At 43.0% G+C, this 15393-nt stretch overlaps 1 protein-coding gene and 1 long non-coding RNA gene across 3 annotated transcripts; one reads left to right on the forward strand and one right to left on the reverse strand.

Moving 5' to 3' along the window:
* Positions 1 to 2760: 2760 nt before the first annotated feature.
* LOC130150440 (uncharacterized) lies at positions 2761 to 10109 on the reverse strand. Its single transcript, XR_008822234.1, has 3 exons — positions 9691 to 10109; positions 8512 to 8840; positions 2761 to 2872 (listed from the first exon to the last, which is right to left on the reverse strand). It is a non-coding gene; the product is annotated as an uncharacterized LOC130150440 (long non-coding RNA).
* A 199-nt stretch (positions 10110 to 10308) lies between these two features.
* On the forward strand, positions 10309 to 14024 carry SMIM30 (small integral membrane protein 30). Of its 2 annotated transcripts, none has more exons than XM_056341407.1 (2): positions 10309 to 10478; positions 11244 to 14024. In XM_056341407.1, exon 2 carries the CDS (start codon positions 11315 to 11317, stop codon positions 11498 to 11500), a length of 186 nt encoding a protein of 61 aa, XP_056197382.1. In that variant the 5' UTR covers positions 10309 to 10478; positions 11244 to 11314; the 3' UTR covers positions 11501 to 14024. The 2 variants fall into 2 exon arrangements, with proteins under 2 accessions (XP_056197382.1, XP_056197381.1); XM_056341406.1 differs by lacking the exon at positions 10309 to 10478 and adding an exon at positions 10640 to 11084.
* Positions 14025 to 15393: the final 1369 nt, after the last annotated feature.

Here is a 15393-nt window from a genome sequence, read left to right on the forward strand (position 1 = left end):
TCTAAAGGCTAAGTAATACACTTTTCTGTAATACTGAGATCTTCAGGCAAGTATGACTGCTGTATCTTACGGCTTGGAAATGTCAATTGGAGGAAGTGAACGAAATGAGACGGTAAGGTTTATTCTACTTTCGCAATTATCCTAAACTTAGAGCAGATACTTAGAAAACTGTTAGAAAGAAAAAGAATAAACACATTCCACTTTCAGAAATAAGCTATTTTTCTAGTATCAGCTAAAAGGGGGAAAGACTTTGTATTGAACTTCAGCACGTTAACTCCAGATGCAGCCCTGAGCCTTGATCTCTCTATTAGTCGTTCACTAGGGTTTGTAATGCTAACAGGTAGGAACACTTTTCCTACCTCAAACTGACACCAAGGGATTATCATTTGCCCTTCATGTAAACAGCAGGGCAATTGACATTCCACAGAGACATTAGGAATAAAGCCAAACACCATAGGATTATTAAATAGTCCAGGTACTTTCCTCATCTTCCTAAGAGCAGGTTTTGCACGTTATAACTTTCTACAAACGTATTACTGTCACAATGACTTACTGTTGAGGTTTTTAGTCCAAGCACGACGATAAAAAGTGATCCTGTGCAAAACAAAGGACTACAGTGTGAAGAATGTTCAGTAACAGTTGCTGACCTTTCACTACAGAAAACTGTCAGAGCAGTGAAGTAGGAATGAGGATTTCTCAGTGGTTGCTAAGGGGTTGTGCAGCCTTTCATCTATGTACTAATTCAAATCCCACCTGGACCAGCATTCTTCTTCCAGCCACACTCAGCTGACGGTTCCCCTGCTAGTGAAATGATTGCCATCAGCTTGAGTGTGGGAAAAAAACGTTAACTCTTAGCCTTTTTTTTATTATCCAATACAATCCCAGTTCTGTGGGACTTCCCAAGACAGACTCAGCATTATAGAGCAAGGCACCAGGTCCAGTGGCAATGAAAGTTGCAGAACTGATCAGAAATTACTGCTTTACAGCAATAAATCTAGGTCGCCTCCATCTGACTTCACATCTTAACACTCCTCAAAACCAGTCTTCTATTTCTTTCCCATAATGTGAAGAAGACAACCGCTATCTGCGGCTTGCAGTGTAATCTTCTACCCATACCTTCCACCAGGCACCTAAATGCCAACAGATCTTGACGTAGCTTTCTCTTTAAACCAAAATCCAACCTTTTCACTCTATACCTACTGTTAAAATACTACTCCATGCTCCTGTCAGCTCCCTCTTTGACCCATCTAACCTTCTCCTTTATGGCCTCCCCACGACCTGCATAAATCTTTTCTGATGCATCAAAAATAATAAAAAGGCATGAAACAGAAGGACAATGTCTTTAAGGAAAGCAATGTCTAAACCAATCTGCATATAGCTACTGTGTTCCAAGATATGCAGCCTAATGGATATATGCTTTCTAATTGTCTGCAATAATGGATAAATAAGAGGTTACATTACTACAGACTGGTGAAGAGAAAGTGTGACTTATTATCTCTATTTGGGCTGCAAGTCGTGAAAGAGAATAAATTCTGAATCCCTCAGTGCTTGACACTTCCAGAAGATGACAGATACTGGCAAAAGGCATCCCCAGAGATGATGAATATGAGCAATTAGCACCACCTATTAAATATTTTCAAGATATTCTGCAATGGAAACAGATGGACAATGTGTTTATAATTTAGTCAAAAGCATTAGAATGCAGATGCTCAGACAAAATTGGTTTCAAACGTAGTAATCTTCTATCACCCCTTTTTTAGGAGTTTATTCTCCACATTCTCAGAAGCATTACACATCAGAATCCATTTTCAAATGGTCTTTAATGTAGATGCCTTTTCTACACGTTTGCATGTGACTACGAAGTTTGTCTGAACAGTCATTGCTGTTTTGTACACAGAGGTAGATAACACTGAGGCATAAAACCTGGCTTCCATACACTGAACATCCAACCTGAATGCTTAGAAAAGTCTCATCAAAAAGTGGGATGCCAGCTGCAGGAATTTATTGCCTTCTCCATTTGCTGGGATACATGTTTAGGACTTTATCTGTTAAGGAACTGAATGTGCTGCTCCTGACACCGTAAAGCAATCAAGCATGTGAGTAAATTTAAACAGCCAATTCATCTCATGGATTGTCCAGATGCCACATATATGCGCTTCATGGGATGTCAGCAAAGACGTGCAGACTGTCACACTGCTCAGACTAAGGGGGAAGTAAAACATCCTAAATACTTTGAGAGCGTATGTGTGTTTATGCATATGTATATACATAGGTACATATGTTTACATACATGTAAACACATATTTGAGTGCCTCTGTTTTATACATTTAAATTATCATAGGCATTGGGTAATTTACCTAAGTGACAAAGTCTGAGCCTTGCCCTGTTGATATTGACGGGTTCACAGACAAAGATTAAATGATTGCAGACCATGTTTACAGACATTTTTTAAGAGAAATAACACTTCCCTAATGCATAAAATGTGTAATTTTCCCTACTCTGGCCCTGGTGTAAGGTCTGTGATTGCACAAAACAGCAGCCTCTGCTCCATTTGACCTCAGCACTGGTAAAATAACATGGTTTGTAATTTAAGATGCTACCAAGAAATTTTGAAAATATTGACATAAGTATATATCTATGTTTGTACATATCTTTACAGCTACCATCACGGTCATCTTTGCATCTCTGCTGGAACGTAAGTCTAGTGAGCATGGAAAAGGTAGAATTTGTCATTGCAAAAGACATGTCCTAAGATACTCATGGACTTTGTGATTTCAGCAGGAAATTCCATGCATCTTGACAGAGACTTCTCAGTTTCACAGAAGGATTTTCCTTTTCTGTTTCCAGAGAAATCCATGGAAGTTATCATCAGCTACAATGGAAACAGAAGTGGCAAGAATAAGAAGGCACAGGATCCTTCCCTGACTTTGCTGTTGATCTTCAACAAGAACTTCAGGAATTCATTTCATCTTTACAAGACGTGATTATTCCAGATGTAAAATAGGGATATAGGGATGACCATCCCCTCTGTCCTTCATAACATGCCAAGAAAACCACGCATGAAAGCAAATATTTAAACATGACCCAAAATATATAAATCCATGAAAAAAAATTTTCATTAACTTTGGTGGGTAAGTTTGCATTGAAAGCTCTAATACTAATCTGGCTATTATTAATTTTTATATATACTTATATTACTCTTAAACATACACATAATATATATATAGCTTGCCTATTTCACTTGCCTTAGATTTTTATCACCATGGTCACTGGAGCCATTAAGGTAAGATGTGTCAGTTTTAATTACATGTATTTACAACAATATTTCTCAGTTTACACATCATGAGTGATATTTCTCACTGCATGAATTTTCAGACTGGTAACAGAAGCTAAATGCATTTTCCTTTAAAAGTTTGTGTAATCTGTGAAACACAAAGGCATTAAGCAGTTATATTTTTGTGAATCATGGTGCCTTTTGTAACAACAGCTGTGTATTTAGTTCAACAGTAAAACCTCAAACTGTTTTGCTAATGAAAAGGGAGCCAAATAACCAAGTGCTGGAATGAATGGCAGGCTATTGAAAGCGGACAGTTGGCTCATTACATGTGCCCCTCATGAATGATGTCCCTTCCATTTAGACTGGCATTGAAATAATCCAGATATACTTTGTATTCTGCAAAGTATTTTTAGGGCTTCCTGTGATCAAGATAAGACAAGATACAGAAATACATTCCACAAATAAAATACAATTTGTTAACTTGCAGCAGCAAAACTTCAGCATTTACCAAACAAATGCACATAGCTTTTAGGATAAGTGACTTTCAGTGTAATTATTTATAGGATTTCCTGTGGGTTTACCACTATCATTGGACTGCCACACATGCATCAGAAAATTTATGAAATTTTGGCAATATTGGGAAGAATTATTGCCCCTATTTTTCAGATACAGGTAGAAACATAGCCTCACTGAAGAAAATGGGAAATTTCCAATACAGGTCAATGAGGCAATACTTCATATAGGGAACTCAAGCTCAGAAACACTAAATAATGACATCTAAGATGAACTGAAACATTTTTATTAGTTCTGAATAGTCTCATCTGCAACTATGACTTCTTCTTCCTTTAAAGAGTTGAGTTTTATTCTCTTCTCTGATTCCCTTTAGCAAGTCTCACCCTCAGTTTCACTCTGTATGGCTTAGATCCTTTTTACTCCTCCTTCTTTTCCTTCTCTAGGCTTTGTTCATTTTTAATTCTGTGTATAAATTCAATTGCTTCTTGCCTCAGACATGCTTCCACAAGTCTATAGCTATCTAAACTTTTTGTGCGTGTGTGGCAGGACTGCTCACTCTGCACACTTAACAGCCAAGCAGCCTGGGTCCTGACCAGGATATTGACAATAGACCATGACGAAAGGGTTCTGAAAGATTTGATTCAGTTCAAAAAGTTCCTTTTGAGCAAGTTCTGACCTGATGAACAGAAATACCGAGCTGCCTTTTTAAGGATCCATTACAAGGACTACACAAAAGCATGTTTTAACTAGCGCCCTAGAACCGTGGAGCATTTAGCGCGAGCGTGGTAACTTTAACAGCTGTCCACAGGTGTATAAATTACTCCAAAACCTTTCTACTACTCAGTTCAGTGTAGAATTTGGAGGGTGCAGCAGTATTGTAGGGAAATCCTGTTTGCCAACAGTATCCTGGGCTGCATTAGAAAAAGCACTGCCAGCAGGTTGAGGGAGGTGATCCTTCCTCTCTACTCAGTCTTGAAAAAAGTGCATTTTAGGCATGCAAATGTAAGGGAAACTTTTTATAATACCAGTTTTCTCATTTATGACAAACACACTCAGATTTAGATGGCTAGAACTCCATAAAGTAGGCAAGCTTTATTTCTAATAATGCCTAAAAGCTGAGGAATTTTAAAAAAAAAAAAAAAAAAGCTATTGACATGTTCCTATAGATAAACTGGTATCCAAATATGGATTAGATCTAAATTTGAAACATATGATAATAGAAGTTTATGATGTTTAAATCAATTTTTACTTTCATGAAATTTCTCGTACTTATTACAACCATATGCACAGAAGTCAAGAAAACATCTGACAGCATTGCTTGGGAAAAAAGATGTACTATACAAAACAATATGTGGATGACAGCTGCTACTCCCCCTTTAAATCTCATTCTGTCCTTGTGTTGAATAGTATCTTCTTTTGCTTGCTATTCAATACTCAATTGAATATTCAATAATCAATATTCAATATTCAATGAAGGTGGCATCCCCAGGCCCTCTGAAGCTGAACTGCTTGTGCTGTATACATTTCCCTTGCTAATATTTTACAATAACTTATTTTTCTCAAAAAGAACCAGACAAACAACACACAATATTCAACCTACCTGTGGCAATACTGATGAATAATGTGAGAACATCTCAATAGCTTACATTAGCACAAAGACTGAAACCAGGAAGACTGGATTAAGACTTTATTTCCTCAAAGCTGGAGGGAGTTTGGATGCATCATTCCAGTTGGTATCTACCTCTGCTTCATTATGCTTCTACAAAAAAACCAAGAGCCTGCCCCTCAATCCAGAAAAAGCATGACGGCCCTCACAATAATTGCAGGGAATCCTCAGATTTGCCATTATTGATGGGTAGCTCCCACATTCCCCTGTGGAGTTCAGCAGGGAAGTCAATCAGTGGGTGTTTAACTCTGGCTGGCATCCTCTGCACTCACTCCTGCAGTTTTGCTGCTCCTGCCTCCTGCCAGCACCAACTCCAGAGCTTTTTTCTGCAGGGCTGGCAGCTGCCTCCATGCCTCTCTGCTCCAGCCAGCACTGCACAGAGGCATCTCTGAAGTGCTGGCAAGAGAACTCAGAGATTCCAGCGGGCAGAGGCGATCCCCTGCCAGACTAAAGGAGCAAAGAACTGAGGGAAAAAGAATCACTGGGCTATTTAATCTTTTATATTCATGACTGTATAAAGGACAGCAGGAAGTGTGTGGTACCAAAAGAAAGAATTTTCCATCAAAAAGCGATGCAATTCTCTCTGTACACCTTTCTGTGCTCCCAGAAAGAAGTAACTTTTGCTTCTCAGAGGGATCAAAAGGAGCCTGCTAGGGGTGACAAAAGAAAAGTAGAAGTTAACCTCCTGACATGGCAATAGGATAAGCCAGTATGAAGGAAGATTATACTCAAAGACCTTCTAGGACTGAGAAGAAAATTGTCTTTGGTTCAGCAAAAGAGGAAATGCAACACCAGAGAGGAAATGTAACACTAAGAAGAGAGGGAACACAGCAAAAACGACAAACCAGAGGCCCCTTCGCAGCAGCACTTTGAATAAACAAAGCTGCCAGGGGTCGCAGAGAGAGACAAGAGCAACTGTCAGGACAGGACTTTAGGTCATACAGTCAGAAGAGAACTGTTAGGCCTAGGAGCTGCTGTGCTACATGCAGGAAGACCTGAACACCATCAAGTGGGAATACAAAGAGAGGGAAGACAAAGAAAAACATGAGTTAAGGATGGTATTCAAAGCTATGTTTGTTGGTAAGGCCTGCCAGGGACAACGTCTAGAGGAAAAAACATTGATGGATGCCTAGCACACTCTCAGCAGCAGAAAAGGAGGACTCTGCACTAAAGATTCAAGAAGCAGAAGTGAAGACCTGGGAAAGGAGGAGGGTTTCTTTAATGGAAGGGTTGGGGGGTTTTAAAGTCTTTATAGATTTAGGAAGAGGAATGAGAGTTTCAAAAGCAGTCAATTGGTCAAAGAGACAATGATGAAATGCAGGCCTTCATGATTGAGATGCTAACTAGAGATACCAATGTGAGCAGCTCCAACTGATGGAGGAAGGAATGAGCCATACGGAAGATGTAGGATGCAATTACAGCAGTTTTGGACAGCATGTTTGGAGAGGTTAGAGATGACAGGAACAAAACAAATTATTTGGTAGTTACAGGAAGGGAATCCAACTGGTGTTTTCATGACAGGGAAGGTCTGTGACTACCTGCATTTATTTGAGAGGAAACTTAGGGACTTTGAGAAGTAGAAGGGAAAAAAGAAGGCAGGGTGAAGTAGTCACACATGATATGAAGGGCAGGGATAATGACAGAGGAAGAAACAGAACGGATGAAGTCAACATTTGTGTGACAGCAGGCTGAGAAGCAAATGTGGAAAAGGTTAATGACAGAAGAAATTCATGCTGTATTTGAACTCTGGTTTTTTTCTGCAGAAGCAAATGAGGTGGTTGTGGTAGAGTCTATTTTCTCAAAGAAAGGGAAGCATCCAGTGAAGTCCAAATGAAGCATGTCAGTTTTTGTACAAGAAAAACTGGATGTAGATCTGTGACTGAAGTGAAGAGATGAGGACACAGTGATAGGCAGCTAAAATGTCAGATTAAGTATCAGCAGGGAAAAGTAGCTCAAGGGTGAACATGTTGATGTAGAAGTGATAATCATTGCCCTGTAGTCAATGTCTTATCGGTAATCTGTTAGCATTTCTCATTGCAGCAGTACAAGTGAAGCCCAAAAGTTAAGCAGAAAGTTTCTCGGATCAGTGTGGTCATGCAATAAACAAATGGCTCCCAAAGGAAGATGAACGAAGCAGGAGCAGAAAAAAAAACAACAACCAAACAAAACAACAAAAAAAACCAAATACCCCCTTCAGCTATTCAGGTCTTGCTCTGTAATTATTTCATAACTTTTTCCTCTCCAGAAAGTGCACTTTTATTTTCAATTTCCAGTCTCACGTATACCTCCTTAGCCTTGTGCTCAAAATTTACAAAGCTTTAGCTTGTCAGCTCTGGGAATTCTCAGTCTTTCCTCTGAATATTAGTTACATAATAGCTTGAGCTAAGCAATCAAAGCGGTGATAGGTCAAAAGGAAGATTTGCCTGAGGTCATGCAAGAAGCTGATGGCAGAGCTTGAAGCTGAATACACATTTTTTCTGCTATTCAGACAGCACAAAACCTGACAAAGCCTCCCTCACCGTTAAAATTTTGTTGGCTTTTTTCCAAAGCAGCGCTGTTTCTGAAGCCAAAGCTACAAAATGCAATAGCATTGAAAGAGCTAATCAGCCAAAGAAATATCCCCAAATGGCACTGCTTTCTAACTCTCAATAGCACTTCCATGATATTACTAATAAATTATGTATCTTACAATCAATATTTTCCACATCCGTCCTGTACTTTGTGTCATTTCTACTGCCTGTAAATTTGTACAGTTGTTGAGAAGAGGGACGAGACAGTAAAATTAGTATGTTACACCCAGTTTTCCCCTTGGATTTTACACTTGCCTTCAAAATACTTAAGTCCAGAGATGCCATAGCTCTTTGGTACTGACATTTCTAGTTATAAAAGATAGACTTGAGAGTCACTGTTCGACTCTCTCGCATCTGTTTTGTGGGACTAAACAAGAACTATTGTAAATTTTAGTTGGTAAGCGGTGGTGACAGCAAATGCAGCACTGAAATGTACAGGGATGATTGAAACATTTTTTGACATTGCAAAACAGTCTGGTATTTACCTGTCAGCAGTGCAGGATGCAGTAAATAGGCCAAGCAAGGCACCAAGAGGGCCAAGACTCCAAGGCCCACTCTCTGAGATGACAGAAGTGATTAAGATGACAACTACCTCCTGTACTTCAAATTGCCACTCGTCAGCTTCTGTAGGGGTTATGGTTTATCTGTGATTCACTAAGGAATGGGCCAGGCGTCATAGCATTACTCCTCCATGCCATGAGAACTTGCTCGGAAATGTCAGGATTTTTCTCCAGTGAGTGTATCTGGCATCAGCTTCTTGAGAAAATGCCTTCAGAAGTGAAAATGAAGCTTCAAGTATTTCAGATCTGAAAAACTGTGGAATAGATGTTTCATGAGTAGAAAGGACGCTTACGAGTTCATACAGATATGTGTTATTGTTTGTATTATCACAGAGTCTAGGCACTGCTGCTTATAAAGAAGATGCTTTCATGCTACTTGGTATAAAGAGGAAGCAAAAAGACTGTTCCTCTCCGTGGAAGTTTATTGTCTAAGACAATTGACAACTGATGGATCCAGACAGATGGGGGAAAGAAGGGCACTAATAAAAGAATGATGAACAGCACAAGAGTAACATCCCACCTGAGACATAAGTAGCTCCTATAAGCATGAAGAATGGGTTGCTCAAGGGCAATTACAGTGAAATTATATAAGGCAGAGGCAAAGCTTTGTGTATGTTGAAGCCTCTCTGGGTTTCTACTGCTCTTTAAGAAGCTCATCAGAAACTCCTTCTGTAAAGAGAAATATTTACAGAAGTTGTTTTTTTGCACAAGTCTAGGGAAACATTGAGAACAGGGGTTCCCACTCATGAATTGATGCTTGATGCAACAGATTACAGATTCTAGGTTGATTTTGACATTAGATTAGCAGAGCTTCCTCTGGCTGTTTCTGCGAGCATTCCAAAGACACATATACTTTGAATCTTTAATAATTGCTTACAAGTTGCTGGGTTTTTTTAATTATTATTTTTTAAGCGCACACTTTCCACTGAAAAATAAAAACTGAGCTCTGACTAGGAACTAGCTTTTATCTCCCCACAGCATTTAGAAAAAAAACATTTTAATCCTGCTTTATGTATTTCTACAGGCAGCTTTGCCCAAAGCAGAAATACGATCAAAATCGGGACAAGCTTGACTTAGGTTTTGGGGGTGATTTCAGGGCATTACCTGGTAACACTTTTCAATGTCTTAGGGGTTTTTTTTGTTTTAAAAGGCATCAGGCTGCTCTCCACCTCCTTATAAAACTGCTTCAACTGCTCTCCTCAGAGCAGGAATGGGTTTTGATGGTACCGAGCAGGACTTGCATCACTGCTGCACGGCAGCCGCAAGCTGACACGAACCAGGCACCGTCTGCGGTCACATCGCAGGCGGCCTGCGCGACCCGTTTGTTTTCCAGCGAAAAGCGCGGACAACCCGCCCGAGTCGGTACATTTTTATCATTTCACTTCAATAAAGCTGCAGCACGTACGTGCGGACCCTGCGCTCGACTGACCCGCGCGCTGGCCGGAGGCTCAGCGCGACGCCGGGCGGGCACCACCGGGCTCCGGCTGGCCGCCGCTCCCGCAGGAGCCGGGTACCCCCGGGCCGGGGCTCGGGGCCGGCCGCTTGCGCCGGGGCTCCCCGGAGGCGCCCGGCCCCTCCGCCGCCCGCCGGCCGCTCCATCCCGCCGGGCCCAGGCCAGCCCGGCCGGCCCCCGCAGAGCCCGCGCCCCGAGCCGCCCCCCGGAACCGGCGCGGCGCGGCGGCGCCCCGGCGGCGGTGCGTGCCGGGAGCGGGAGGCGGCCCGGCCGGGTCACGCTCGCCCCCGCCCGCGCCCCCGCCCCTTCCTGTCATGGCCGCTGCGGCGCTGCGGGAGTGCGGCGAGGCGGCGCGGGCCGGTGCCCCCCGGAGCTGAGGGCCCCGCCGGGGCGCGGCGCGGGGGCGCCCCCCAGCCCAGCCGGGAGCCGGCCGCAGGAGGTGACCGAGGGGCGCCGTGCGGGCAGGGCCTGCGCGGGGGGCTGCCCCAGGGAGCGGCCGGGCCGCCGCCGGTGGGACGGGACGGGACGGGACGGGGCGCGGAGGGGCGGCGGGGAGCGGCCGGAGCCCCGTCGCTGGTCCCCGCCGGCGGCGCTGTCTGAAAAGCCGCTTGTTCCGGGTGGCCCCGGCGGCCGCGGGCACCGCGCGGTGCCTCGGCGCGGCTTCTGCCGGGTGTGCCCCGGCCGTGGGCCCTTTCTGCGGGAAACCTGCGGAGCGCCGGGCGCGCCGTGCGCCGCGGGGGGCCGCCCCCGAGGCCGGAGGAAACGCGGAGAGCGTGTGCCCGGCCCCGCGGGTGCGGAACGGCCCGTGCTGGGGGTCCCGACGGTGCCCCTCGCAGAAGGCGCGGGTAAGCAGCGCGCAGGCGGCAGCTACCCAGCCCCGAGCGGCCGGTGACGGGGGCCGGTGTAGCACGGCACGGAGCAGGCGCTGCTGGCTGCGGGCGGGAGAGCCCGTGCTCACTTTTCTCTCATGGCAAGCCTCCGAATGATTTCATTTCCACAGAGTTGTGTAACGAGGTAGCCAACCCGGCGTGCCCATCTCACGGTAGTAAGTCATTTACTTTTGTAATTGTGAAGGCAAAACCTGAATTTCCCGAGTCCCATGTGGATATTTGTAATACATCGATCACATCAGTTGGCTTTCGGCAAGACAGTTCCGGGGGGGAGGCCAGCAAAACCGTTGATGCTCCTTGTGTTTTCCTTGCAGATACCAGTGACGTACCTGCTTTCCACGGCTTTCCTCGTTTAACTGCCCCTTGGGATCAGCTGGTTGTCAGCATGCCTTCTACCAAGAACACCTCAAAACTTTTCCTGGTCCTCGTTTCATTGCTGCTGGTGCTGCCAGCTGTTGAAGCCCTGGATGCAGGAGATACCATCGCCTTCCTGCTAGGCCTAGGTGTCAGTGTCATCGGATTCTGTGCCTGCCTTGGCTTTTATGCAAGGAAAAGGAATGGGCAGCAGTGATTTCAAGAAGATGCTCAGATGAAGTGAATTTCCAAACATGGCTTGGGGTTGAGATCTGGGGTGTAAGACGGAGCTTTGGTTCTAGATAACTTTGAAAAACCACATAGTAGATATTTCTGCAAACCCCTCTTTCTGGGCAGTACAACAGCATCAAGATTGTACCCAGTAAAAGGGATTTGTAGGATCTGTCCTCATGACAGTAAGATGATTTTATATAGCTTTTGATTAAATACTGCCTTAGGGAACGGTAGGAATTATTTGAATGGGGAAGAGAAACCATAGAGTGGTTCACAGTAAATGTCTGTAAATGGAACGTGAGGAAGACCGTCAACAAGTTCCACAATTTTGGTTTCAAGGGTTAATCAGGAGAAAGCAACTGTTAATCTTCCAGTCAGGGTGACAGAGCACTGGAAGTACTCCTAACTAGATAGCTAGGGAGCGGACTGAGCCTGCGTTGACTTGTGTGCGTGTGCTCATGCTTTGTTATGTTATGAGTTAACACCTAACACCTCACTTCTGTTGCCACAGGGATGAGACTTCAGAGAACTAAGAAAACATGGAAAAATGGGGTTTCTTACGTATTTTTATTGTAGAATGTGCCTCTCCTCTAGCCTGTGTTCTTGTTACCAAGTAAATACACTTAAGAATGGGGCCACTATATTTCCTTAACATGTATTTCACAGAAAAGTACATGTAAGGCTAGGTAAATCACAACAGGGACATGTTGTTGTCTCTTGTTTATTTTTTTGTACCCGGCTTTCCTTTAGGCACACCAGTTTTAAGGCATATTTAATCTGGTATTTGCATTTTTTTCCCCAAAACTGAATACTTACTTGTTTTAATGAGGAATTATGTGTAGTATTTCTGCTTTAGGGAGTTCCTGGAATTATAACAGGGCAGTTGTGCACATGTTTCTTTTGCAATATGGAAATAACATGTTTTTTTAAAATCCTGGTTTTAGTCAATGGTCCATTGTTCTCCAGTGTCTTCCTCATGACAAATTTGTGTTGCTAGCTAAACATGTAGGCTTCTTACCTAACTGATGTATATGAGTTCCACAAAGATTCAGACCAAAACCAAAGTAAAAAAATCCTGATACAAAATGGCAGGTGTAAATTTTATTCATGCTCAGTCAGATTGTATGTGTATGGTTGACAAACTCTACTCAGTAGCATATTCGGGACTAGTCTTTAAATACCAAAGGTGAAATGGCACAGCCAGGAATGTCTACCTGTGGCAGATTCCTCTGGCTTGTTAGGGAGTTCTAGCTGTCCACTTGAGACAAGGAGCATAATCTAACAGCAGCAGAATAAAGGAGCATAGGAAGATGAGCTCTCCACAGTTCAGAGAATTTCCCTCTGGTCTTGTGCTGTGGACACTGCCACATTTGCTAGAAATCTTGTCTTCTTAACTTTCAGAGCTGGGGAAAAAGGTTAAATGTGATGCAGAACAATATATTTTGATACTGTTCTTCCCCTTCCTCTCTTAAGTGTCTCTTTTCAGTAGAGCACAAAGCAATGGCTAGAAGAGTTGTCTGGCAGGTCTTATATAAAGTAATTGTGTGGGCAGATGATGTTCTCCAAATTCAAGTATGCCATTTGTAGCTGCTTTGACTTGTCTCTCCAATCTCTGAGGAGGCACAAGCCCTGGTTATTTCAGTCTTGCAATTTATGTCCCACTCTCATCATAGATAGAGGGAGAAAGGTAGAACAAAAGGTTTCAAAATTGCATGGGACTGAAACTGTAGGACTAACCCAGCAAGCCACAGGAACCTAGGTTTCTGCTCTCAAGTTACAGGAACAATAACAATTACTCTGATGAGATGCAGTCTTTCCAGGTAGCTGTTCTTGAACGCTTTCTGTGGCCTCCAAAAGTCAGAAAGGGACATGACGCACAATTACTAGGTACAAATGAAATCTACATCCGTAAGAGGAGCTTCAGAGAGTAGTGTCATGTTTGAAAGCTGCCTAGCAGCAGTAGATGAAGCTGTATGTGATTATTCGACTGGATGGATAGAAACACATCGTGTGATCTTCCATGTTGCAGCTTGGCTAAACCATCACCCTTAAAAAAAAACAAAACCAACAAACAAACCACAAAATCACCACTCAGTTCCCTTTATAATTTCCAAAATTAGTTAACTTTGCCAGTTTTTCAGTAGAATATTAACTAACTGTGCTTTCAATAGAATAAATTTTATTGCAAGCAGCTTTTCACAGACTCCTTTATCTTCACATTGGAAAAGATCCCCAGCAATAGTTTTTACAGAATTGTGCAACAGTTTCACTGCAGGAGAAGAAAATTTTAGCAGATTAATTTGCGTCGTGCAATAGATACGAGGAACTGTGGTGTTTGCCTAGAGCTGTATGTACTTCATTGCAAGGTGTCCGCACAGCATAATGGCGTTTTCTGGTTCTGAGAGAAGCTTTGTTGTTAAGACTTGCATTTGTTCATGACTTTAGCGTAAAATCTGATACCCCTGTTTTCCTTCTGTCTTAATAAATTTTGACATGATTTGTCATCAGCTTGAAGTGGTTCTTATGAAAAGGAAAATAGGGATGACAAATTACTGAAACTGCTGAAATTCTTTATATGAAATACTATCTTCTTACATGCTTTTGCTTATGTTAGGTGACTTTACAAACTGATGTGGCATAAGGTATGTTTTCAGTTGAACTTTGGTACAGTGAGTGTACTTCTCTGGGTCCTATTACCTACCTCATTTCAGTATCAGTTACTTTACAGCACTTCAAGGGGGCTGCTCCCCTTACTTTGAAAATGGCAGCTTGCAGTTGTGAAGAAGCTCATTTCTCTGGTACAAGGGAAACTTGGAAATACTTTTGACTATGAATTTTCAACATCACTATTACATAGTTGCCTCTGTGCCAGAAAAACCATTTATGGCAGTCTTCTAGCTGGAGACCCAAGAATATAAAGGACCGCTTTCTTTTTTGCTAAATAAATATGTTCTAGTGCTTCATAGTTATTTGAATGATACTTTGCAGTTTTTTAGACTTCAAAACTGCTTGTTTCATCCCAGTGTTGTTTTAAAATGGGCTTCTAGCTCTTTCAGGATTTCAGCTAGTGCATAAAGCAGTTCACTTTGCACACTAAACTAATACCATTAGTGGCTGTCTTCAGAGGAGAAAGCAAAAACAGCCTGACAATGCCCACCTCTTAACAAATACAACCTACCTTCTAATCAGTGGAAGAAAGCTGCAATTAGGGAACATGCAGCTTTTGACTGCTATGATTTCCATCTGTGTTAACAACAGTGTAGCTCAAAAGTAGCCATCCTATGAACATTTAACAGTCAGCACATGGTCCCTTTGTGAATGGACAGAACTCCTTCACCCCTTACGGCATACCTTCAAGTGCTGCACACCAGCTAGGTGGTACCATTCTGCTGGGTACAGCAGTACCTGGAACTGGAATACAAATGCTTCGCCCAGTTCTGAATGCACTCGCGTCTCGGTATATGAAAACTGATAAACCACTGCTGTGAACCCTTCCTCCCACTCAGATAAATCCTGCTGCTGGTTGTGATGCTGCTTTAATACTGTTCTAAGACTTGTCAATTATATGGCATCTTCCATCTGAGAACCCATACATGCTTACAAGTATTAATGTTTGCATCCCTGTCATATCCTTTGATGAGTGGGACAAGTGGAAGGAGAGTCGGTGACTTATGGTCGTGTTCAGGAGGTACGTGGTATCTCTGGGATGCTCACTGAGGTTGCTGGAGCGTGTTGTGCTTGCGGTTCACAGCCACCATGCCCCTGCCACGGGATCTGCCCCTGAACCATCCCAGAGACTCTTCTGTACTGAGCAGCCACAGCCTGAAGCTCTGGTTCCTCTTTGACAAAGCGGTTTACATAAGCTGTGTAAGAAGA

The sequence above is a fragment of the Falco biarmicus genome, chromosome 5 (assembly GCF_023638135.1).
Source record: "Falco biarmicus isolate bFalBia1 chromosome 5, bFalBia1.pri, whole genome shotgun sequence".
NCBI lineage: Eukaryota > Metazoa > Chordata > Aves > Falconiformes > Falconidae > Falco > Falco biarmicus.